Source organism: Astatotilapia calliptera, chromosome 20, assembly GCF_964374335.1.
Source record: "Astatotilapia calliptera chromosome 20, fAstCal68.1, whole genome shotgun sequence".
Classification (NCBI taxonomy): domain Eukaryota; kingdom Metazoa; phylum Chordata; class Actinopteri; order Cichliformes; family Cichlidae; genus Astatotilapia; species Astatotilapia calliptera.
Window position 1 is genome coordinate 9,029,630 of NC_137441.1, and position 26,746 is coordinate 9,056,375.

Sequence of the window (26,746 nt, forward strand, 5' to 3'; positions counted from 1 at the left end):
TTTATTGATTTTTTATTTTTTATTTTTAATTATTGCAGCATGCTCTGTTATCCTCTTTTTTGTCTTCTCTTTACCCCCATACCACAAACAGTCATGGCAGATGTTGCCCTTGGCTAAGGACAGTCTTCTGGGGATCTTTTTCTGTTAAAAAGAGAGTTCTTCCTCCCCACAGTTGCCAAGTGCTTGCTCTTAGGGGATACTTTGATTGTTGGGGTTGTGTTTCTGATATTGTAGGGTCTTGTCTTACGCTAAAAAAGAGAGTGTTGTGTTGTGAAAACTGAATTAAAACGAAATTTCCAAGTGGCCTAATTTCGAATCAGCCCCACGTTAAAGTGGAGTATATCCTGTTCCAGGGTACAGTTACAAAACATGAGGATATGAAAAAAATAAATAAATAAAACTATGATTTCTGTCTGTAAAGTCCTGCGTAATTTAAGATATCACATTACAGGACACGCTGTAAACTGTATTCCTTCAGTAGTTACTGATTAATACGTCGATTTAACCGCAGAAACAGAGAATTTACACATGCATAGATAAGAGCTGCGTGGTGTCTAGTTTTTCGAGCGGAAGTGCTCACTGCTCACTGCCTTGGAACATTCTCCTCACTGTGAGTGGATGTGTGTGTGTGTGTGTAAGTGGAAGAGTGTGTAGGTTATGTGTGTATTTGAGTGTGTGTATGTGTGTGTGTAAGCTGCCTCCTCTCATGTTGATGTCGACTGGCTGCCACCCACTCTAGTGGTGAATAGACAGGAAATAAAAATTAATTAATTAAATTGAAAAAGCATTCTTCGAACGGTGACCTGTCCTGTCCGAGCTACCACCGGGTCGTCCGAAACGATGAGCCTGCCTCGGCCGGACGAGTTCAAGCCTCCTCCGGAGTGCCCGGTCTTCGAGCCCAGCTGGGAAGAATTTCGAGACCCGTACGCCTTCATCAATAAGATCCGTCCCATCGCTGAAAAAACGGGCATTTGTAAAGTGCGGCCGCCCCCGGTGAGTGTCATTAAAGGTGAAAAAAGCGTTAAGGAGACTCGGATGCTGAATTAGTTCATCGTTAAAGACGGAGAGCTGGGGATTTAAAGGGACTGCTCAACATGGCGGATAAACGGTTGTTTCATTCTTTGTGCTGCCACTGCTAGCTGCCTCTCATTCGTGACTATTTACAACGTAGCCGCGCTGCTTTTGACCGACAGCAGCCTCGTAGACTTGTCGGTGTTTTGAGTGGGTTAAAGTCGTGATTCGCCGTGTGTCAACAAAGCGTCGATGGTCTCAGTCATTGAGTCACTTTTGCTTGGCTAGGCTAGCGCAGGCTAACAGCTCAACCTGTCATAATTCAACACACAGCTTTGACATAGGTGGCTATGCGGAAGCCATTAGGCTCCGTAGAAGAAGAGGATGATTATGATGTGATCATATGAGGGACAATGCTTTTACTCAGCTTGTCCCCGAGTTTCCTCGCATACCTAAAGTTGGTATTAATTAGGGATTATTTTCTCAAGAGCATCCTGAAGTGGTCATCGCCCTCCAGTGAGCGCCCCGTCACTTTTTTGGGTGTTTTTATTCCGCCTGGCCAAGTCCAGGATTAACTCTTCATTTCCAAGTGTCAGATATTGAACCCCATTGTGGGCCAAAGACTCAACTGGGTTTTCTTTCTGAAAAGTTATTGTTAAATCCGCCATATTACGGCGACCTACACCCTGGCGTGCATGTTATAAGAATATGAGTGTGTTAAGAGTGAGCCACTCTTCATGTATATGCCTGTGTTGTAGGGTGTTGTCCTCCATGTTGGCTTTGTGGTAAGCTGTGCTGGTGAGTGAGTCTTCCATCTGGCCATTTTGTGTGCCAGTGGTGAGGGGGGGATGTTGGCTTCAGAGTTGAAACAAGAACTTTAGGGGCCCAGCATGGGTGTTGAATGGGTGTTTTCATTGTATAGCCCAGTTTGTGTGTGGTATTGAAGAGCTTATTGATTGTTGTTCTCTCAGCTATCAGCAGGCCTTGCCTAGCCTGCAAATATGTAGTCGTATGCCTCTTTACCTGGCTAATTTCACTTTAGATAAGCCACCAGTGTTTAAAAAGAAAAAAAAGTTTGGCTAATTTGGGTCCAAACACAACTGGGAAAATCTTTAAAAAAAAAAAAACAGTAGCCCCAGTCACATGGCATACTATTGCAAAAATGAAAGTCAAAGAAGACTACGTAATTAAATGACCTTCACTTGTATTTTTGTTGCTGTTTAGGGTTGGCAGCCTCCATTTGCTTGCGATATCGACAAGCTTCACTTTGTTCCTCGGATCCAAAGGCTCAATGAACTGGAGGTGAGTTTTGCTAGTCAGATCATACCAGCCCTCATTTGACTCGTTTATCTTTCTGTGGATCAGTACTCTGAAATGTTGGTTCTATTTTTAACTCATTCACGTAGCCAGTAAACCCACTGAGGCTACAATGAAACAAAGACCAGTAATGTTATTACTGCTTTGGAATAATGTTACAAAATAAAGGATTACTGGATTTAAAACTGAAAGTGCAATTATTTATGTTTTACAAAAACAGCAGAACAGCACCTAATATTCATTTTTTCTGGTTTTGCTCAGTAATCTTCTTGGTGTTCTTGGTCTTTAGCTGACTTTTCATTGCTTGTCTCTTTTCTCAGGCACAAACCAGAGTCAAACTCAACTTCTTGGACCAGATTGCGAAATTTTGGGACTTGCAGGGATGTAGCCTGAAGATTCCTCATGTGGAGAGGAAGATTTTGGATTTATATAAGCTAAATAAGGTTGATATTTGCTTGCACTGCACATCATTTTTAAATCAAATACCCAGGGGTTTTAGCTGAGTGAAAAAACACCCTTTGGATGGGTGACTACTCACATAAACACGATTAGTTAAGACTCTTGTTTTTGAGGCAATTTGATAAATAAAAATGTGTTTCAAATTTGAGTAAATTAAACCAAAAAGTACTTGTTAAGAGATCAGAGTCCTGGAAATTTCCTTTAGTGGAAGATGAAAACCTTTTTATATGCAGGAAGAACTGTCCATTTATGTGTAATAATCTAGTTAAACCACTCTTATAACAAACTATGTGTCACTTCAGCTGGTAGCAGAGGAGGGCGGGTTTGACATCGTCTGCCAGGACAGGCGATGGACCAAGATTGCGCTTCACATGGGCTTTGCCCCTGGCAAAGCCGTTGGCTCACACCTGCGAGGGCATTACGAGCGGATCCTCTATCCCTACAATCTGTTTCAGAATGGAGCAAACCTGCTGGTGAGTTAGACCCATGCATCAGCCTGACAACATATCTTTTTTCCCAGTAGTGTGTGACTCATCTGGTCTGTGCACTAACTATAATGAGAAATGCCCATTTAGGAGATGTTTTCTACTTTCATTGCTCGACTTGTGCTAATGCAAAGTATACATGCAGTGCTGTACCTTACTGTAAAATAAAAAGTAACCATCCCAATACAAAGTGTAAGTGCTTTAAAGCAGCAGATATTAAAGCAGCCAGATCTTTTTCATACATTCGGGAGCTTTAGTGAGACTTTAGATTAGCTTGCGTGTCGTTTAGTGGAATACATTTTCAACTTTCATTTTAACAGCAAATGTTTCTTTCTGATCTTGTTGACTAAAGCAATTATCATCTGGCAGTTTCCATAAAGATGATGGGTCACGGTTGCCATCCTCTTTTTGTTGTTTTCTTCTTCTTCTTTTTTTTTAAAATTTCTTCTTGTTTCATTAATTTTGGGAGTACTGCAGCATCGATACCCAGCTGAGTTTAGAGAGACTAACAGCCTCAGCAGTGTAGGAGTGAAAGGCGCACATGTAGCATGGAGTACTGTGTTGTAATATACTGATTAAATCATTTTTTATGATTAAAAACATTCTTAGTAATATAGTAGTCTTATTACTATATATATATATATATATATATATATATAGTATATATGCTGCTGCTACTACTGCACATTCACCCAATGTATACTCTATATACATATATATATATATATATAATGTTCTTCCTCTACAGCTCCCCCCCCCCCCCAATTTTTGCACATGTCGAGGAGCGTGTCAGGCTACGTTTCACGTGTTCGCGTGTTATACTTGTATAACTATGCATGTGACAAATAAAGAACCTTGAACCTTTGTATATATATATATATATATATATATATATATATATATATATATATATATATATATATATATATATATATAAAAACCTAACGTTTTCCTCGATGTCAAGCTTCTGCCGGTCCGCTTTCTGTGCCGAAGCTGGGGTACTATTTCCCACGAAGAGATCGTCCGAGCAGAAGGACTGAATTCCCCGCTAAACTTGCGTTTAGATGCTAGCAGGCAAGGCATACATGGAACGCCATAACCAAGTGGCCGGCATAGTGTACAGGAACATCTATGCGGAGTATAACCTGGAAGTCCCGAGGTCAAAATGGGAGATGCCCCCAAGGGTGGTGGAGAATGACCGAGCTAAGATCCTGTGGGACTTCCAGATACAGACGGACAAAATGGTGGTGGCTAACCAACCGGACATAGTGGTGGTAGACAAACAGAAGAAGACGGCCGTAGTGATCGATGTAGCGGTTCCGAATGACAGCAATATCAGGAAGAAGGAACACGAGAAGCTGGAGAAATACCAAGGGCTCAGAGAAGAGCTCGAGAGGATGTGGAGGGTGAAGGTAACGGTGGTCCCCGTGGTAATCGGAGCACTAGGTGCGGTGACTCCCAAGATAGGCGAGTGGCTCCAGCAGATCCCGGGAACAACATCGGAGATCTCTGTCCAGAAGAGCGCAGTCCTGGGAACAGCTAAGATACTGCGCAGGACCCTCAAGCTCCCAGGCCTCTGGTAGAGGACCCGAGCTTGAAGGATAAACCGCCCGCAGGGGCGTGCTGGGTGTTTTTTTTATACATACATACATATATATGTATGTGTATATATACACATATATATACGCACACATATATATATATATATATATATATATATATATATATATATATATATATATATATATATATATATATATATATATATATATATATATACACGTACATATATATACATATACACATATGTATATATATACACATATACACATATACATATATATATATATATATATATATATATATATATATATATATATATATATATATATATATATATATATATATATATATATATATAAATATGTATATGTGTGTGTGTTTATGTATATGTATGTATGTATGTATGTGTTTGTAAAATGTGTGTGAGTGTTAGCCCTAGGGATTATCCACAGAATGCTGATTGGATTATCCAGCCCAGTTTGAAACACGTTGACTCCACCGCTAACATTTAAGAGCTAAACCACAGAAATGGTTCAGTTTTCCTAAATAATTCCCACAGTTCATAACGGTTCATAGCTGCACTTCCTGGGTGGCTGTGGCTCAGGAGGTAGAGCACGTCATGTACTAAACCAGAAGATTGGTTCATTCCTGGCTCCATTAGTGTGTTTGACAAAATTTTCTTGGCCACAATACTGAAACCTGAGTTGCTCAAAAACAAACAATAAAATCTTAAAATCAAGTTTAACAGCCCGCCAATGTGAGGAAGCCATTATAGGCAGTTTGTGGTCTTGCTTGCATATGCCAATTAATGCCCAAACCACAGCTTTTTGGCCCAGTTTCCTTCCACCAAGCAGTGACAGACTGACACCTGAATAGAGAACAACAAAGATAAGGTACATTTAGTTGGGACACTACAGTTCCTGCAACCAAAACATGGAAAACAACCAAGCTCAGTATAATGAAGACAATATCAAAAAAAATAGCTTAGGAAGGTAAATATTTAGCTGTACACAAAAGGAGTACAGTTAAATAGAAAATAGAAAATAAAAGTGAGAAGCTCAGTGGATCAAAACCTAAATATAATACAGGAAGGAGCTCAGTCAGTAAAATCAACAAATGTATGCCTTCATTCAAAGTCACAATAAAACTGGTGAAGTTTGAACATGGTTTAGGACACAGCAGGTGGCTGTTTGGAAAACAAACTTAGGCGTGGTACACGTTTGCATTAGCGTAAGTAGGACAATAAAAGCAGGAAATAACCACTGAACTGGTATTTCTCATTTCTTCTGCAAATGAAAATGATTTATAGTTCAATGTTTCCATTGAAGCTAAATGTTGTTGAATGCAAGTTGAATGTAATATGGAAGGAGCAAGATTAAACAAATGCATTATTAGGATCGTTTGTTCCATGTTGGGTTGTATGTTTTGTGTTTTTAAGAGCTGTCTGATTTTTGCAGTATTTTTAAGTTAGCTCTGTTTTCTTACTGATATATTGAGTTTGAATTTATCATCTTGTGTCTCTTTTATTTATTTTGGCTCTAATTTTTCATGAAATTTTGCAAGAGAGATAATTTAATTGGTCATTTGTGACCTCTTACACAGGTCACTTTAAACTCTGTAATCACCAAAGCTCTCTCCTGCCTTAGGCACCAGATCCAGCTTCCAAACTGATGCTTTTGGAGGCTGATCCTGAACTTCAAGAAGTACGTTTGTGTCACGTTTAAGAAGCTACTCAGCCTCACATCTAACAAAATGCATGTTTATCTGTGGCTGGGCAGCATAAAGTTGTGGGGCTATATTTACAGACAACATTTAAATCTCTTCATAAAACAGTTAATCTTAGTGTCAGTTAACGGTATCTTCACCTTGATCTACTTTCTGCAGTTGTAATGTGTTATCCACACAATAACCTGCTGTTGGTAATTAGTTAAACTAAAAAGTCAAACTCCTGAGAGTCTGAGATACCTTACCTTCACACACAAACTGTCTCAACTCACACACATCCTTCTGTTTAATTTGGCATGTTTCTTTGCTCCCTGTTTGAGGTGACAAACTAACCACATCCTCCTCATGGACATTTCTTCTTTGACTGTTTCACCATAAACACTCCTAAATACCAAATGATACCAAACTTTAAAAAAAAGTAAACCACATCTGGATATTTTAACAATAAAATCCACTCTTAAAACTATAATACCAAAACTAAAATAACTCTGAATACCAGATACACTATTAAGTCCTTATTGCATGTGTTTGTCTAAGAATGTGTACATGATGTGAAATATTGTGTTTGTATTGTCATACTCTGAACTTCTTGAATCACGTCCGTGAGAAGTACCACACATGTGATTATAATTTACAGATCAAAACTAACACTGAATCTAATGAAAACAAAATATTTTCAAACAATATAAACATCAGTATAAAGAATATAAACTTTCTCTGAAAAGAGAAAGAAAAGAATACAAAAATTAAACAAGATAAAGATTAATAAAAAAAATACAAAAATGCTAGAGTAAATGTACCTTTTTTCCGCCAGTTATCTTATTAAACTTTTACACCAGTGCCTGACAGTGGTTAACAAACTTCATCAGAGTGAGAAAGACTAAATGATATTTTTTATATTCTTATATGTATTTTTATTTTTTTTTATTTTAGTTAATTTTGTTTCAGGCAGTTTCCATTTTTTCCTTTAGTCTATAATCTTTTTTAAATTTCAGTTTATTTATTTAAATATTTAAATAAAATATTTCTTCTACTCTTACTTTTAGTTTTAGTTGTAGTTAACTGTACTGTACTACCTGGCAGTCAGTTTATATCTTCCTGATTACTGCATCTGATTATACAGGTATTTCCAGTTAGTCGCATAGGTTCTTTCTAATAGCCTTTGTGATATAGTTCTCCCTCGCTGGCTCTTTCAGTGTGTTCAGAAGCCTGTCCAGCCGGTCGACAGTGCAGAGGAGGGCACAGACATCAAGGAGCAGAAGCTGCAGGACCAGGCTCAGAGGACACCTGTCCAGATACCTGATGCTTGTCCAAGTGCTCGCAGAGCCAAGCGCATGAAGTGTGAGGTGGGAGCCACAAAGCCTGACTAAAACTGCCCTGAAACCATCAGTACAAGCTTCACTATTCAACAGTTATTTGAAGAATCTCATAGTTTGACGTTTCAGTTCTCACTTTGTCTGTAGGCTGTCTGTGTGAAGACTGAACCAGGTGAGCCCGGTGATAGCAAGCCAAACCTGAGGCGGAGGATGGGGTCTTTTGTTGTCAAGACAGAACCAGGTTAGACCCACACCCCAGAGCGAAAACAGTTATTCTGTTGATATTCACAACATTAATGCAAACACTTCAACACACTTTGTTTGGAATCATTAAGCATTAATAAACATGTATGAATGTTGTAAGAAGAGTGTTAAGTAGCGATAAGCAGAAATGAATGGTAATTAAACATATATTCAGTAGTTACAAATCCTCCTTTAGCCAAGAAAATAATATTTCTATAGTAACTTAAAAATACCAAATATGGAGTCCATGTATTTTTAAACATTTCCTGTAAAGGATAATCCTCTTCTTGGTCATAGTAACGTTTCTTGTGGCCTTGCAGAGAAAGAGATTCCAATTCTGGTGAAACAGGAACCAGTTGAAACCAAGGAACTAATATTTGAAGCTGACAAAGTTCCCAAGTCACGGTATAAGAAAGTCATGCCTCCAGTTCCTCCAAGTCCAGTAAGTAGACACCAAAAGAGTGTGTTTTAGTTTAATGCAACATGATGAGAAATCCACCCTAAGTTTTTGTCATTTGACTAAGTTGCTTCCTTTGTCCATTAAATATGTATCATTTTTTGAAGAGCACAAATAACACATAACAAAAAAAATGTGACATTTTAATGCTGAATGTAATTACATAAACTAAAAGATACAATAGCACAAGAAAAGAAGGCAGAAGTAATGTAAGAAGAGAAAAAATGAGGTTTAAAATATCATGCACCATAACTGATCCTTTAAAACTGACAGCATTTCAAAGTATATTTTTAACATGCATGTTAAAATTCTTCATTTTTGTAATAAATATACTGAGTTCTGGTAGATTTCAGTCTATGTAAAAAATGTTTTTCATTTCTATCTGTTTATTTTCGTCTCACTACAAACTGCTCCTGTTGTTATTGCCCAGGTGGATCTGGTTGTTTGTCTGGTGTGTGGCAGTGGGGGAGATGAAGACCGCCTGTTGCTGTGTGATGGCTGTGACGACAGCTACCACACCTTCTGTTTGATCCCTCCTCTGCACGACGTTCCCAGAGGAGACTGGAGGTGCCCCAAGTGTCTGGCTCAGGTGAGATTAAACAGCACAGTCTGGTAACACTTTATAATTACTATCGTTAATACATAGAAAAATGAGCTAAATAGTTTTTCACTGTTAGCAAATATTGAAAAAATACTAAATAATATTAATTATTACTTAATAATTCTTTGTAAACCATCTATAACATCTATAAGGTGGAATGGATGTTTATAAAGCTTCTAAGTAGTGCATAAATACTGTGTAGTCCATCTATAAACATTATTGTTTACTTTTGTTTATTGTAAATGTATTTGTTTTTTAAGCTGTTGCCAGGTTTTATAGTGTTTGTTTTTAAAAGAACATATAAGCAGGTATGTTATCAGTGACGTAAAGACTGTGATCCTGTAGTTTACTTTCACTTTTGCTATCTGTTTGTTTGGCTTAGAAAAACAGTACTGGGTTGGGTTACAGTACAACAAATAAGAAGTAAGATCAGTGTCACTTGTTCTGCAACAAGTGTAACTGCACTAAATACAAGAATCTCTCATCACTAATGAAAATGTGTTACAAAACTACACTAATACTGTAACTACAATTGAAAGTTTCTTAGGTATGGTTATCTTAAACTGTTACTCAAAGTCTGTATAGCTTAACGCTAACATTAAAAGGGAACTAAAATGCGTAGTTCTACATCTGTATTTTGTTTTGGGCTTTTACTGGCTTGTATAGCAGAATTAACAGCTCAAAAAAGTTGTATAACTTCTCTTAGTTTAAGCAATGTAAGGAGTGAGTGGGCTCAAACAGCTCCCATAGCCAAATCGCAAAAAGAACACGACTCCGGTGCAGCCAGTGTATTCCCAGGGTCGGTTTTAAAGGTTCTCCTTCCGGGAGCCAGCTCTAATGTCTGGCAGACTTTTGCTACCTGCAAAGCTCAGAATAATTTGATTTCACTTCTCTTTGCCACTCTTTACTTTAGTATGGACCTTCTAAATACACCCATGTATTTTTAATGCCAAATCAGAGCCAAAATATGGTGGAACTGAACAGTCTTCTGGGTGGAAATCAGAAAAAGAAATCATGTGTGAACGTCACACCTTTAGGAGGCAGGGCTGGCTTTTACCACAGGCCACCAGAGGGGTGCCAAAGAAATATAAAAAATATTTTTAATTCTTTGTTATCTAATTTTGAAACACTGCTTACACCATTAAGCATCTGATACTCAGAGGAGACCTCAGGCAGGATGCTCTGCTGGGGGCTGACTCATATAACCTGCTGCTTCACTGATATAAAATGGTGTTTAGTTTGAGTTATAGATATATAACAGCTGCAGCAGTGTACATAGTAAGTGAGTTTCAGTGATAACGTACAGGTGACAGTACCTCTAAATTGCAGTTACTCCAATGTTTTGTTGCCTTTGAAGTTAATGGCTGTTTAAATCTGGCCTAGACTGTTCATGGTCGCATCATCTCTCCAGGTGTAAGTTGTAAGTGTAGTGTGAAGTTTGTCAAAATGTCAGAGCAAGAGGAAAATTAAAATAATAAAACACCCAATCAAGTTGGAAATGGCTTTTAAGATGTGTATGTGCTGAAGGTTGGAGATCGATCTCCTCAGGTGTTGGCATTATAACAGTCTGCAACCTGAGTGCCACCCTTGAATCCCTTTACCACTGAGTGAAATATCAAATCTGAAACCAAGTGGGGATGCTTCCACCTGTGCCCCATTGCTCATCTGCAGCTTTCACTTTCCTCTACTGTTGCTGAAAGTTCTGAGTCTTTGAAGCTGCCAATTTGGCTCTCTAGACTGCAGACTCTAGGAGACAGGCTTCTATGTTCAGGCTCCAACACTATTGATCTAAGGGTTTCGGGGACCCTGTGTTGTTGACGTAATTAGTCGTTTTTGGACAGACATGGTAATAGTGGAGCTTGCTTGATTGGTCATGCCAGAGGCCACTTTCAATAGTGAGATACCGAGTGAGGTTTGAAAGAGAACTGCTTTAAAAAAAAAATGCTTTAAAAGGTTTGCTCACTTTTTCTCCAAGATCGTTTTTTTACCTCCTGGAAGTTCATTCATTCTCCCACAGATTCAATTTCAGAATTCTCAGATTTTTACCTATATGTTTTTAATTATGTAGTTATAGAATAGGTTTTTGGCATCATAATTCCATAAATAATTGTGTATAAATTAAAAACCACACACACAAAAGCTAACCGTGTCAATATCTTTGAAAGGCTTTTTTAAATTTGCCCACAGGAATGCAACAAGCCTCATGAGGCGTTCGGGTTTGAACAGGCATACAGAGACTATTCCCTGCGTGCATTTGGCCAAATGGCAGATGCCTTTAAATCTGATTACTTCAACATGCCAGTTCATGTAAGTAGATATGGTCCAAACATAAACATACTGCTCTATGTCAGTCTGAGTATTTTAAATTCAATTACCTCTCACTTCTTTGTTACAGATGGTGCCCACAGAGCTGGTAGAGAAAGAGTTTTGGCGTTTGGTTGGAGCCATTGATGAGGACGTTACTGTAGAGTATGGAGCAGATATCGCCTCGAAGGAGTTTGGGAGTGGATTCCCTATTCCAAATGGAAAATTTAAGGTTTCTCCAGCAGATGAGGTAAATGTCTAAATAAGCAATATAAAACCTTGCATACATCTGTTGAATCATGTTTTGTAAACTAAGAAGTACAAGCATTGCACTGTAATTCCTGCTATTGACCTGGGTATGCCGTTCCCCACGCAGAAATACCTCAAATGTGGCTGGAACCTCAACAACCTGGCGATGATGAACCCGTCTGTACTGACTCATGTAACAGCTGACATCTGTGGGATGACGCTGCCGTGGCTTTATGTTGGCATGTGCTTCTCCTCTTTCTGCTGGCACATCGAGGATCACTGGAGCTACTCCATCAATTACCTGCACTGGTATACAAAAAAAGTTTCTTGTATAGGTTTATTATTGCTTGAGCTCCTAAAATCAAATACATTTTATTTGCACCTCACTTTTGGCCAGCAGGAGTGAAGTCTTTTCTATTTTATTCATTTCAAGGGGGGAACCCAAAACCTGGTATGGTGCTCCTGGTTTTGCTGCCGAGCAGCTGGAGGACGTTATGAAGAAACTGGCCCCAGAGCTTTTTGAGTCTCAACCTGACCTGCTCCACCAGCTGGTCACTATCATGAACCCCAACACCCTGATGGACTATGGAGTCCCAGTTCGTAGTCTTTTTCACATCCTGTGTAGTCTACATCTGTATATGTAGTCAGTGTCTGTTATGAAGTGGATATACAGATAAAACTTGAATATTTCTCACAGGATTTTCTCTGCTCTCCACTTTGCTTCAGATTTACAGAACAAACCAGTGTGCTGGTGAGTTTGTCATCACATTTCCTAGAGCTTATCACAGTGGCTTCAATCAGGGCTTCAACTTCGCTGAGGCGGTCAACTTCTGCACAGTGGACTGGGTATTTAATCCCTTTATTTTCGCTGTTCTAAACAGCATCTCTTTTTTGTTTGGAAAAAGTATTTAAAACACTTTTTCTAATATAATTTTATGTGAAAGTAGAAGATGTGAATGAATAACAAGGTCATTTTTTTTATTTTTAGTATGAAAGATTTTCATTGATTGAGTACAAAAAAAATGCCAGCTTATTTTAGTAGTACTGCTTTACAGCTTGATTTATAGTTCTGTATAAAATCTACACTTTACCTGATCTGCAGCTTCCCAGAAAAGTATTTACGCATCACAGCAACACACATTTTTAACCACTGTTATAACAACTGCTTTAAGTCTTATAAAAACAGAGGTCATGTTAACTGAATGTGTGAAATCTGAAAGCTGCCCATCCCTTTAACAGGTTAAAACACCGATGGTGAAACTGTAAAATGGTACTAGGAGCACTGGTGTGTTTCTAAATTCAAACAAACACAGTAGAATCCTTCATGATGGTATTCAATGGCACCTGTTAGCAATAGGTGCAGAAGGATCACATTATGTGGGATTTCCTCTCAGTAAAGTGAGTTCTCACAGAATTAGAGAATATGTAAACTATCTAGAAGGCTGTGTGGCATGATAGCATGCAGGAGAAAGAAAGACAATCGCAAGAGAGAATGAAGCACCAGTGATGGCTGTAGAGTCCACGAACACCAGCGCAATGTGCAGAGAAGACTTTTAGTAGCTTTAGTTCAAGTCTCTGTGAGAAATTTTCCCATGAAGCAGGTAGAAAAAAAATCATGCTGAGGGCAGAGAAAAGCAGACACAAATACCAACAACAGCCTATGCCACAGGCTCTTTGGGATTCAGTGCAGGACTATAAATAAAGCTTAAGCTGCTTTATCGGGTCATGCATCAGTATTTAGATTACCTCCAGTATTTTCATAGTGTTATGCAAAGGCTGTTACTATGAACTGGAGAGAAATGTGGAGCGGCAGTTTATATTAAAAGTAAATTATATTATATCTGTTCACCCAAAAAAGATCATGTTGCTTTTTTAAAATTAGTTTTCTTTTGTAAAGTAGCCACAAGTTGAAATAAATTCATTTTAGTATCACAGGAGAGTAAGAAAAGCTGAAAATATTTACATTAGGCTGACATTTTTTTGTTCTTCTTTACACACTTACTCAAAACTACTGCTGACTCATTTCTCTTCTGCTATTGCTCCATCACCAATTACACACATAACTTTCTTTTGCTCCTTTCTCTTCTACCAGATGCCTCTTGGCAGACAGTGTGTTGACCACTACCGCATGCTGCATCGGTACAACGTGTTTTCGCATGATGAGATGGTGTGCAACATGGCCACAAAAGCAGATACACTCAGCGTGGTTCTGGCCTCAGCCGTGCACAAGGACATGGTCGCCATGATCCGAGAAGAGGAGGAGCTGAGAGAGAAAGTGAAGAAAATGGTACAGTATCTTTCAACAACTCGTGTAGACATAATGACAGAGTTGCATAGTGTGTAGACTATTTTTTAATAAATAAATACAGGTTTATTTTTCATATCACTAGTTTAAAATTGCTTTTTTGTTTTGGCCTCGCAGAAATGTGTAAAAATGTGCCACTAAGCTTTATTGGCCAGCTGTGAAAGTAGCATACATGTTTAAAAAAAGTGCAAAGAGGTGTTGTGTTTAAACACACACTGCATCACCTAATGCATTTGTTGGTATCTCACACCTTCAGGGAGCGATGCACCACCAGGAGGCAAAGTACGATCACCTCCAGGATGACGAGCGGCAATGTTTCAAGTGCAAGACTACCTGCTACCTGTCTGCCATCACCTGTCCCTGTACCCCCGGAGTATTGGTCTGTCTGTACCACATCAACAACCTCTGCTCCTGCCCCGTCACCAACTACACAGTGAAGTAAGTCCCACTGATTATTTTTTAGTATTAAACTACAGAAAACTGTGGTTCTTCTGATTTGTGCATCTTATTAAAAAAATCAATCGTTTTGCTTTGCTGCTACAGTTACAGATACACACTGGACGACCTGGTTTTGATGATGAATTCTGTGAAGCAGCGATCTGAGCTGTATGATGAATGGGCCTCCCGTGTAACAGAGACTCTAGAGGCCAAACTCGAAAAAAAGAAAGGTAAGCAGCAAAGGACCAAACAGATGGTTTCACGTGTTTAAGTAAAATAACCAGTGTTTCCTTGCACCTAATTTCAGAAAATGAAACTATATTCAAATTTAAAACCAATGTTTTGAAGTTGCAGTAGACAACCTCCTTCCATGGTGCTGTAATAAAGACTGCACTACTTTCCATTTTAAAACATTAGCTTATACTCGACTGAGTAAGCAGTAATAATAGCATCTGAATCTCGCTTTCTATCATCTTTTTAGCCACCTCTACCATCCTCCTCCTTTTTCTTTTTCCATTTCCACATTTAATGTGGTTATTCTAGCATCAACCGTTTCAGTTATCTGGCCACAGCTATGGATCATTACAGCCCAAAACAAAAGCACTATGTTCAGTTTAGCAAACAAGTCATCATTTGGCAAGGAGATTTCATACCTGCTGGAAGAGACGATGGCACAGTTAAAGTGAAGTTTATGGACAGCCCATGTAAATGCAGACGGTTTCATTTATTCTGTAGCTACTATGTTTTGCAAAAGTAGAAAAATACACATCTACACCAAAACAGGGCAGGTGCTGAGCTGAAAACAAGCCAGCAAAGATTGTAAAAAAGTTGATGGATGTATGTTTAAGACTCGTATTAAAAAGGATTGCTTTGCCTGCCAATCTGTAAATAGTCAGTAATATAATTTTGCTCGTCTTTTATCTCAGAAAGTAGAGCACTGATGAAAACCTTGTTAGTAGAAGATTGTCAGCTTTCCTGAGTAGATGTGAGAAATCCATTCATTTTACTCAAACATGTATCCAAACCTTATTAACTACCTCAGTTTCAGATCGTAAAATTTCCTACTCATCAAATTAATACAGCTGTTGTACACTTGACAAACTGCACAGTTTGTCATGTGTGACGCGTCCACCACCAGCTGCAGTCTGCGTACTGTGAGTTTGGTGTTCTTGTTTATTATGGCACAGCAGCAGGATCCCCTCTTCATCTGCCTGCCTCAGCATCCCTCCTCTCCATGTATTTTAGGCTCAAACTGGGAAAAGTGTCACTCTGTAGGAAGTGTAATCGACCTCCTGTTTAGACTCCTCAGCATGGTGTTAACTGTTTGACGTTTATTTTTAAAAGTGCCACTAGTTTAATTAAATTTCGTTTACTGAAGAGGCTGTCACACTGTTCTTGGGAGCTATAGACAGCAGAGCAAAAATAGTTTACAAAACTTGCAAATGAGAGCTCTACGGCTTTTTCTCGTTATCTTAATTAAGACGCTTTAATAGGAGAAACATGTAGCAAATCAAAGTGGTAACCTGCAGGGCTGAAAAAAGAAGCCAGTGCATAAGAGCCAAAACTGCCCCCAATCCCCCAAAACTCCCACATTAAAAGGACCAATGAAAAGACTTAAAAATTAAAATAAATGTTTACAGCTTTTTAAAAAAATAATTGTTTGGAAATTGTTTGGGATTGTCTGTTTGGGATTCTCCAGTGATTAAAAACTGTTGGTAGATGAAGTTTTGAGTAGGTGTACCAGGCAGCTGTAGCCAACTGAAGTCTGCTAGAGTCCACCTGTGCTAAATGGAGTCACTGAACAAAACTGCCGTTTGTGTCTTTTGAAGCATTTTAATCAGGTAAATAGAAATTTGTCCAACTACTTTATTAGTCTGTTACTTAGTACCAATTGAAAGATATCTGAGTTTGTGCATTGCAGTCGTACAGTTGCTCATCCAAATATGCTCACTTCTGGTTTCAGAAAGCTCAAAACAAACGTGTGCCACTGCGTTTGCATTTTGACTAACAAAGCTGTGTTTGCACACACTGTTAAAACACACACTGGGCGAGACATCTTGAATGAATGATGTTGGACATTGACAGCCCCCTTTCTATTGGCCAAGTGGGGAGTCATCACTGCATATATTGCTCTAATATTAAGTTGCTCTGCAGCTGCACTGCGATTAGAAATAATGTGTTTCGAGCTCAGAGTCAAGGTCAGCATTTCCTGTGTGAGTGTCTGTGCATTCAGAATGTTTTTGGCCTTTATTGGATGGTCCAGTATAGAGTACACAGTAGTGGGAAGACAGTGAGGGGGGGGCTGACACACTGAAAACAACCCAACACAGTAAAGACACAAGACATGTGTTACAGCTCAACCAGGTGAGCTTTAGTGGCGTCCCCTGTGCATACAGTGGTTTGCAGACCTAGGATCAGGTGTTAGAGGTATTTACTTTCATTCTGGAGCAGCTTGTTTGCGCTGCTATAAGTCCTTTAGTTAAACCCTTGGGACAGAGAACACAAAAGTCACAACAGGCAAAGAACTTGTATATGATGAAGTGAGTCAATATGCTAAAAACAATGAAAATGCTTCACTGCCACCTTTGTTTTTGCCTTTCATGGTGCTTTTGTTCACCTTTCTTCCTCTTTGCTGAGTTCCTGTTCTATCTTGCCCCAACCTTTTAACCAGTCATTCATGCTACACAAAGCACATATCACTGTTATATCGTGAGTGCCTCATCGCAGTCCAGACCCGGGCCAGTATAACATAACACACAAAAAGAAGTACCCCGAGTTTTGTTCCTGTTTTTGATATTAGATTAGAAGATATTAGAATCACACTCAATAATCATAATGAGCTGTTGGACTAAGTGATTCTATATAAAGTCAATAAAGAAATGAAATCCTAAAATCCTTCTACCAATGACTCCGCTCCATTGTCACTGTCAGCAAAGTAATTCCTCAAAGAGCTCCTGGAAGCAATTAACCTAAGACTCAGTTAAGTCAATAGTGGTGTAAGTTATAAGATAAAAGTATTTATTACTCTTTGCAGCGCCAGTGCCATGTTCAGCAAAAACAATAAAAAAGAGGTTGCTGCAGTAAGTCATCAGTTGCTCAGCAACATGTTGGGTTATTTAAGCTGCAAATGTGTTAGACTATGATTAAGCTGCTCTTGTCTCCTCAGGCCTGCCAGTCTTTCGCACCCTCCTTGCTGAGTCAGACTCCAAGCTGTTCCCTGACAACGACCTGCTGCGTCGGCTTCGTTTGGTCACACAAGATGCTGAGAAGTGCGCGTCTGTGGCACAGCAGCTGTTGAATGGCAAGAAGCAGACCAGGTAACATTAATATGCGATGTCACCCAGGCTTATGCATTACTTCTCACACATTCTTCTTGTTGAATAGTAATGGCGCCTTAATGAGGGTGATTTCTTCACTCATGGACACAGGTATCGGTGTGGAAGTGGGAAGTCACGGAGCCAGCTGACTGTGGAGGAGCTGAGTTCATTTGTGCGGCAGCTGTATAACCTCTCCTGCAGTCTCCCTCAGGCGCCCCTGTTGAAGGTAAATTGAGGAGAAGAAATTTGCTTTTACCAAAGTAAAATTTCATTTCTTTAATTTTAAGTCACATTGTGCAGCTTTTGTTATTTGTGCAGTTTCTGTCCTGCGTTGCTTGTATTTAAAAATATGGCAGTGTGATTGGCACTAAGGCCACTGCTAAATGAGACAGTTTTATGCCTCACAGGTGAACCACAAAGTGTGGTGTCAGTGAAGGGAGGTAAATGTTGGAATAGCTTATTAATGACAATAAAGTAGACCTCTGCGTAACATGTTAGATCTGTGATCAGTTTTTTCTGAACTTTATGTGATGTATTGTTTTTATTTGTGTGTTTTTATGTGTTTTGCGTTACATGTCTTTTCTGTATTGCATAGTTTGATGTGACCTGCTTGAGGACTACAGATGTAAATTAGTGGTTTTCTTACAATCTTACACGTTTACGTCTTATTTTTTACGTCAATGTCCACTAACATGCACTTTCCCTGTTAAATAAATAAAAATGCACTACTTGATCTGATTTGAAGACATTTTTCAACTTCTTGTATTTTCCATCTTCAGGAACTCTTAAATCGCATTGAAGACTTCCAGCAGCACAGCGAGAAGGTCCTGGCAGATGAACTTCCCAGTGTTGCTGAGATCCAGAGCCTTTTGGACGTCAGCTTCGACTTCGACGTGGACCTGCCTGAGCTGCCGCGTCTGAGAGTGAGGCTGGAGCAAGCACGATGGCTGGAGGGGGTGCAACAGGCCAGCGCTCAGCCTGCTACCCTGACTCTGGAGACCATGAGGAGGCTCATCGACCAGGGAGTCGGATTAGCACCTCATCCGTCAGTGGAGAAAGCCATGGCACGACTTCAGGAGCAGCTCACTATGTCTGAGCACTGGGAGGACAAGGCGAGCAGTCTTCTTAAAGTCAGGTGAGGGCAGCACCGATTAGTCCATGATAAAGTTTGCATCATAGCCACAGGATAGGAGCTTCCAAAACAGCAACAAGGACATATTATGGTAGCTTGTCATGCTCTGAGTTTAATCCAAAAGAAAACCAGATGATTTCTAAGATGTTATTCTGCTTCTTAGCTTTAACTCTGTGTCCAGGTATTTGCACTGATTGTAACTGAATAATGTAATATTACGTCAGTGCTCCTGATTTTGCTTCATTTTAATTACAGCTAGTGCAAAATGCTGCTGCTAGAATATTCAACAAGACCAACAAAAAGTGAGCATCATGTTTAGTTCTGCCCTCATTCCATTGGTACTCAGTGCTGTCCAGTATTAACTGTCATTAGTGCTTTTCAGAAGCTTTTAATGGCATGGCTGTCAGGAATGCGCATTTACTCTCACCATTATCAGGCAAACTAATCTCCAATCAGGACTTAAATATCAGTATTTTTAAAAAAAAGTTTTGTGTTTCCTCATCATGCTTAGTCCACTGCAGCTTTGAATTTGGGGTTTTCACAGAATTTGAGATAGTGTTTGAAAAATATTTCAGATGTTTGACAATTAAAATATTATTTAATGTAAATAAGTTTGGTTTTCAAAATAACATAAGCTTTATGTTTTATGCAATTTTATGCAATAAAACCTGTATGTACAGAACATTTTTGAAAGTGTTTGTGGTAAAATAAATATTTAGAAAGCTTGTGAACGAAGTGTCATGGCATTTCTTGGTATGGATAATATAGATAACATGGACCTGATGCAAATATTGTGCCAATGTTTACAACCTATGGTGCGTCATTTGTGTTTTTCTACCCACCAGACCACTACACTCCATAGAGACCCTTAGTGCTGCTGCTGAGAAGGCATCTAGCATCCCTGCCTACCTCCCAAACTGCCTTCTCCTGAAAGACACCATCAGAAAAGCCCAAGAGTGGCTGCAAGAAGCTGAGGAGCTTCAGGTTAGCAGAAATTTTAAGAATGGTTGGACTATTAGGAAATATGATATTATTATATGTTATTTTGATAGGGTGTGACTTAAAAACAATTGTGATGGTGTTTATAACGATTGAGAGTTCTCCTGTCATGAAAACTTGTTAGTAACTTATTGCCAGTTTAAAGGAAGTGCGTGAGGTTACTGCAACAAAGAGGCTGTTCTTAGAGGCGTATAAAAGACAGCAGGAAGGCAGTGAAACTGTGTCACTCACATTTGTGACCAAAAATAGAGGCGTCTGGGGTGTAAAAAGTGTGAAGGGGTGTGTGAGTAAAAACTATTTTTAGATTCAGCCTCCGTGTTTCACAGCAGCAGTGAAGGTGACGCTGTCGTAGTTATTTTGAGGCTGGAGCCTCTCCACTCTGACCCACACACGCAGTGAGAGGAAAGAGGCGGTGCAGCGAAAACAGGGGGAAAAGAAAGTCAACAATTACTGTAACTACAATCGAAATCTCTGAGTGGAAAAGTCCAAAACGACTCATGTATTGTATCTTTTTGCCTGATCCCATCCTCTGCTGATTTATTTTATACAGCAACTATATAGCATACTGAAAAAAAGTGCTGGCTTACGTATTGTATGTTTTGCCGTGCCTTTCAGTGTCTGGCACAATAATAACATGCAGGGTTGAGTGTAAACAGGAGCACAACTTCCTTTATTTGAAGGCTTTAGTTTTTAATTATTCTTCAGAATATTTTTAGAATAATTAATTCTTTGTGTTATTATAACTATTAAGCTATTCAGTAGTATATAACTTAATGAAAGTTATTAGTTGTTTTTTTAAGGACCAGTAAAATGTAAACGAGGCCAACATAACTGGTCAGCTGGTTCAGGGTATCAGTGGGGCAAAAAAAGCGTGTTACACTAAAATAATCTTCTTGATTCAGGTCAGCGGCTGCATCCCGATGGTGGACACCCTCTCTGACATGGTGCTACGAGGACAAGCCATTCAAGTCCACCTGGAGCCTTTAGACAGGCTGGAGTCTCTCATGGCACAAGTGCAGGAATGGAAAGAATCAGCAGCAGCAACTTTCCTTCAGAAAGACTCAAGCCTCACCTTGCTGGAGGTAAAATTAAATTAGATTTAAAAGGATTTTTAGGACATTTTGAAATATTATCTGCTGAGGTTAAAACCTGGCAGGCAGAAAATGTTTGACTTGTCCGATCCTTCCTGTTTCTACTTCTCTTTGTGTGGAGAGAGTTGAGCTTGTGTTTAATGAATTTGAATACTGTATATGTATACTGTATTGGATTCTCTGGAAACAAAGAAAACATTTGAAGATGTTTTTTATGGGATCTTACCCAATAAACTGTATTAGACAAAACAGTTAGTCACCAAAACTATTGCCAAACTTCTACGTGAAAATCATTTATTTCCATCAAATTCAGGCTTCGTTGTAGTGTCTGGCACAATAATAACATGCAGGGTTAAGTGTAAACAGGAGCACAATTTCCTTTATTTTAAGGCTCGGTGCAGATAAAATCCCTGTGTCAAAGGCAGAGGTTGTTAGTTTTAGGTCCTGTTAGTCCAGGAGACTCACAAGGCTTTTGTTCTCTGCAGGTTCTTTGTCCCCGATGTGAAGTTGGAAACGTCGGTTCTCCAAAGAGGAAGGCAAAGAAAGGAAAGGAATTACCTAAAAGTAACAAAAAGAAAACTTCGAGGTTCAATACGCTCAGCGATGTGGAAAAAGCGCTTTCAGAGACCACGGATTCTACCTCTGCAGTAAGTATTCAAAGAGCTATTCCCTGAGACACGTGTGCTTCAAAAGAATAAAGTTTGCTGAGTTACCTGATTTTGACGTTTTGGTGGTCAGATCCTGATGACGAGAAGTAGTTTTGAGCGGAAGGAAAGTCTTGTCTTTTCAGGTTGTTGCAGGAAAAGCTTAACTGCATATAGAAGGGTGCTTGGGATGTGTGTTGAGCAGTCAAACTTGATAAGGGGCACAATGCTGAACAGGGTGATAACAGTCAATTTAAGAAAAAAACTAACTTTTATTCAAACATTCGCTGTAATATTATGATAACACAGTAATTATTTGCTTAATCACTGCGGTAGAGATCTGACTGCTGAAATTCATCAGGAAAAATACTGAGTATGTTTTATTCAACAGATGGCAACTCTTGAGGAGCTGTGGGTGAGGGAGATGGAGGCTTTCTCTAATCTCAGGGCAGCAAATGAGTCAAAGCTCCTTCCCACGGCAGACTGCATGGACCTGAGGGTGTGTTTCTGTCAGAGGGCGCCCATGGGTGCGATGCTACAGTGCGAACTCTGCAGGGATGCCTTCCACAGCGTGTGCGTCAGAGACCCGTCAGATCCCTGCAAAACACAGCCATGGCTTTGTCCGCAGTGCCAGCGGTCAGAAAAGCCCCCCTTGAGCAAAGTCCTCTCTCTGCTGGCATCACTGCGGCACATCGGGGTGCGCCTTCCGGAGGGTGATGCACTGCACTATCTGATGGAGAGGACAGTAAACTGGCAGCAGCGAGCGCAGGAGGTTTCACAGGCATGTAACCTACCAGAACTCGAAGAGAGGCCAGGAACTCCTCCCACTCTCACCCGCTGGGTTTCAGGCAGTGACAACCCTCAGAGCAACACTCAGGTCACTCCTCATCTCTTTGTGCCACTTTTTAAGCAGTTAATTTTTTGCAAATGTTAATTGGTAATGATGGGGAACAATTCTCTCCCCAACTCTGCTAAATGAAAATGTACGTCTGCAACAGAGAGTTAGATTTTCTCCACATGACACAATAAACCAGTTCCCTTACAAAACCATTTTAAGATTTTGGTTCAGGATCAGGTTTTTACAGCTTTTCCAAGCATTTCGTACAAAACAGAAGGAGCTAACAGAAGGAGATATATTAGTATATTAGTATAAATCATCTGGCAGGTGTAAAAAAATAAAATAAAATAATGAAGGAGGAGAAATGCACCATTAAAGGGTGCTGTGAGATGTAATAAAAAGATGATAGATGTCTTAGAAGCTGCAGAAATGACACAAATCTGATTCATATGTAGAGCTCAGTTCCAGCCCTCTTTAAAGCTTAAAGAGTTGTTTTTATTATCACCTACCTGCGTGTGTTAACATCGGAGTTTGATGGTTTTGATACAGGCTCCTTGTTTGACTCCAGAGTGGAATAGGACAAGCCATGCTCAGACCGTCTTCTACACCGAGCAGAGATGCATACCGCTGCACGGTCAGTGTCCTGAGCCACTTCATGAAGACATGACTCGCAGTTTTTCTGTCGTTTCAGATTGTCACATTTTAGATTTTGCGTGTTTATGTTGCAGGTTTGAGTCGGGACCTGGAAGAGCTGATGGTGGAGGGGCTCCTTCTGCAGGTGTCTTTGCCAGAGGTGCAGAGCCTCTACCTTGTCTTATTGGACAGAGCCAGCAGCCAGCAAACAAACCCATGCATGTCACCACCACAGGAGGAGCCCACAGACTGTGAGAAACACATGCAGTTTAACTCTCAGGGAACAAATCTGCCACTGAACCAGGTACAAGCCAAACCAATAAAGGAACCATTTCACATCCTGAACACTGCAGCGCCAGTTTCATCGTGCTGATTTTATTTTCAGGATGGTGCCAAAGGTGCAAGCAGCTCAGAAAAGAAGGTGAAGCGGCATCTGGAGAGAGACAGCTCAGATGGAGAGCGCAGAGCGAAGGACAAAAAGCACTCTCACAAGAGACAAAAGATGAATAAAAAGAATCCACAGCGCAGGCAAACCTCGACCTCGTCCTCCCCGCGCTCCAACTTCTCCCAGTCTGACGACTCTGATGAGGAAATGGCTGTGTGTCCAGCAGAGAGGTGTCAGCTGCCAGAGGGAGATGAGGTGAGAAAGACCTCTGACAGGAGCCACATAAATGGATTTAGTCTGCAGAGGACAGGCTAAGGTTACTTTACTGTCTTCCATATGAGGACCTCATCTCCGGTCAGGAAACTGCTGCTTCAAAAACAAGACGAGCTGTAATCTTTATTTTTATCTAAAGAATTGATCGTGAACAGCAAACACCAGCGCTCCCAGACAAACCTGTGCAAAAACTCTGTGCTGTAGGTTTCTGGTGAATGACATTTTAATATTTCATTTTATTAACATAAAGCCTTCACATAAATGTGTTGGCGGGTTATGGGTGAGATTTTTGGAGCCAAAAGTGACCCCTTAACAACGTCACAGACTTCTGAGGGGGTCTGTACCTCACAGCAGGCATTAATATTAGTCAGATCAACAACAAAAAAAGGCACCCCCCACAGCGGAGATATTCAAGTCAGGCATTCAAATTAGCAGAGTCGAGCCCGAGGAGGGTTGATCAGCTAAAGCTGTGTCGGGACATCTGTCAGTCAAACTGGCCAAACCTCAAACTCCAGTTTCCAGGTGGATGAGTTATAAAAAACACAGGGAGGTGGTGTAATGATGGTGGAAACTATCCTCCCCCTCCAGCTATGCTGTTCCCGTGACTTTGAGTTTGAAGGATTTCCAATTTTATAAGACAAACAAACTAAATAACAACAACATCATGAAGTAGAACATAGCCATCATCTCTTGGAGGACACATTTAACTTTAAATATATGTTAGATTCTCCTGTTGATCCCTTGATTGAATATGTGTGACAGGTCTATCATAAACAGGACGGAGGGGAATTTTTTCAGGATAAACGCAAACTAAAACTTTCCTCCGGATTAACTGAATTTTTCAATGAATATCCGACTGCAGACTAACTCTAAATCTTTATTAGATTTTTTCCATTGATGGCATAGGTGGTACCTTGTTTGGTCGAGCTTGTAAATTGTTTTGCTGCTCTCCATGAAAACACAGGTGGTGTTGGTGAACATTGTGGAGCATATAGCTTTTGGAAGTGTAGACCTGTTGTTTAGCTGTGATGTTGACTGACTTGTGTGTTTCTGCAGGTGAATTGGGTCCAGTGTGACGGCAGCTGCAATCAGTGGTTTCACCAAGTGTGCGTCGGCGTTACGGCAGAAATGGCCGAGAAGGAGGACTACATTTGCGTCACGTGTACACTGAACGACGGGCGCGTAAGAAAGTAAAGATGTCATTCTGAAGGGAGGCGTGTCTTCAGTCTGGAGGGTCACTGACCCCGTACCCCTCTTCACCCCCTCGTCCCGTCTGTCTAACCCTTTTGTAACAACGGTGCTATCTCCTCTTTGACATGTTGTCCAGAACTATAATGTTTAGTTATTTTTTTGTATTTTTACATATATATATTATATATATTTCCTCCTTCTTATGAATTGTTTGTGGTTGTCTAAATGAAAAAAAGAAAAACACAGGATGTGAAGTCTGCTGCATGGCATCCCGTTACATCGACGCAAAGGAGTCTTACACCATGAACCCCCCTCCCCCCCGGTAAAGAGAATTAATCAAGGGTTAATATTATCTTCTTTAAAACTTTCTTGCATGTTAAACCAGAGCTAAGGGGACAGAAGTCGAGGTTTTCACCCCCCAAAAAATGACTTTTTTTTTCTTTGAAATCCAGTGTTTAGTACATGCATCTTAATATAATTATTCCCATTTTTTGTTTTGTAGAATAGTTTTATTTATCTGAGCAATAATTTTTGTCTGAATTGACTTAAATGGCTTTGATCTCGGCTGAGTTGTGTTTTAGCGATGATGGTGTGATGTACAGAAAGCTACTGGGTTACGTGTCTGGGTTACGGAGAAACACTGCGGCACGCCAAAGGAAAAAGAGGCTGCTGGCTGGGCAGATCCTCGCCTTGTAACCCATCACGGGAAACAGCAGGAAGGACCTGGAGTAGCTGAAGATGTTACAAGTTTATATTGTGGAATAAAGCCCTTTTGTTCTATGGATATGCCTTGTCCTTTCACTTCAATGTAGTAAAAACAAAAAAACACTGCCTGTCCTCCAAAACAGGATTTAAATACGCTGTTCAGACAGTGGTCATACAAGTTTACCCATCAGAGATCACAGTGACTAACTATTCTAAAAACCAGATTTTTAAAATGTAATAATCATTAAACCCTGATAATGCTGATTTTTATTGCTTCATCATGAAACAAATTTTACAATAAACATTTATGATCCCCAGTTATATTTATCTTTGAAGCCAGACAATAAAGACCTGAATGATCCGTAAACACGGAGTCTAACCAGATGCTGACGTCAATAATTTAATATCATTTTCCGGATTGTGGTTACACTACTTAAGAAACAGTGTAAATTAGAGTATTTTTACTGTTTATTTATTAGTATTTATTGTTTATCAAAGGGTCTGAATCCTCTACCAAAAAAAAATATTGTTCTGAATGATCGCAGTGCGGAAACAGGCGAGATTGCTTCAGTTTTCTGTCTGACAGTAATGATAACATTCGGTGGTTCTGCGATCTCACTGGTAGGTGACACAGATGGTGGGGTGTGGACAACCAGGAGGAAAACATAAAATCTGAATCTACAGAGCTTATATTTATGTTTTATTTTTACAGAAATTCAATTTTGAAACCTTTTAATTATCAATAATTGATCAACATTTTTGTCTTCTGAAGTCGGGCCTGTCAAAACAAGTTTGAGAACCCAATTTTTCATTCTGTGTAACGCAGAATAAAATTTCAGTTATTTTCAGTGTTTAATAATTTAATAGGATGCTAATCTTTAAATTACACCCTCACTTTCAGAAACATCAGGATAACTGTGTAAAATGTAAATTAAAAAAACTGTGGAACAATTTCAGGATAATGTTGGTCGATGTAAAACTGTGAAGACTTTGAATATCTCATCATTTATAGATGAAAATATGATCAAAATATTCAGAGAATCCGAAGAAATCTCTGTCTGCGAG

At 39.7% G+C, this 26,746-nt stretch overlaps 1 protein-coding gene across 2 annotated transcripts; it reads left to right on the forward strand.

The window, feature by feature from the left end:
- The first annotated feature begins 588 nt into the window (after window positions 1-588).
- kdm5bb (lysine demethylase 5Bb) lies at window positions 589-25,760 on the forward strand. Of its 2 annotated transcripts, XM_080295011.1 has the most exons (28): window positions 589-993; window positions 2,236-2,313; window positions 2,649-2,771; window positions 3,090-3,260; window positions 6,482-6,538; window positions 7,757-7,906; window positions 8,024-8,117; window positions 8,440-8,561; window positions 9,007-9,165; window positions 11,365-11,484; window positions 11,573-11,731; window positions 11,858-12,039; window positions 12,164-12,326; window positions 12,457-12,576; window positions 13,823-14,017; window positions 14,292-14,473; window positions 14,579-14,703; window positions 17,640-17,790; window positions 17,902-18,016; window positions 18,570-18,925; window positions 19,768-19,906; window positions 20,824-21,003; window positions 21,498-21,659; window positions 22,048-22,533; window positions 23,044-23,128; window positions 23,223-23,431; window positions 23,513-23,767; window positions 24,842-25,760. In XM_080295011.1, exons 1-28 carry the CDS (start codon window positions 841-843, stop codon window positions 24,977-24,979), a joined length of 4,629 nt encoding a protein of 1,542 aa, XP_080151137.1. In that variant the 5' UTR covers window positions 589-840; the 3' UTR covers window positions 24,980-25,760. The 2 variants fall into 2 exon arrangements, with proteins under 2 accessions (XP_080151137.1, XP_080151138.1); XM_080295012.1 differs by lacking the exon at window positions 6,482-6,538.
- Window positions 25,761-26,746: the final 986 nt, after the last annotated feature.

Excerpts from the sequence above, each read along its gene's own strand:
- kdm5bb (XM_080295011.1), top strand. The coding sequence starts at position 841 with ATGAGCCTGCCTCGGCCGGACGAGTTCAAGCCTCCTCCGGAGTGCCCG. Across the intron at positions 12,327-12,456 it reads TGATGGACTATGGAGTCCCA|ATTTACAGAACAAACCAGTG; the intron begins GTTCGTAGTCTT and ends ACTTTGCTTCAG. Across the intron at positions 18,017-18,569 it reads CTCAGGCGCCCCTGTTGAAG|GAACTCTTAAATCGCATTGA; the intron begins GTAAATTGAGGA and ends TTCCATCTTCAG.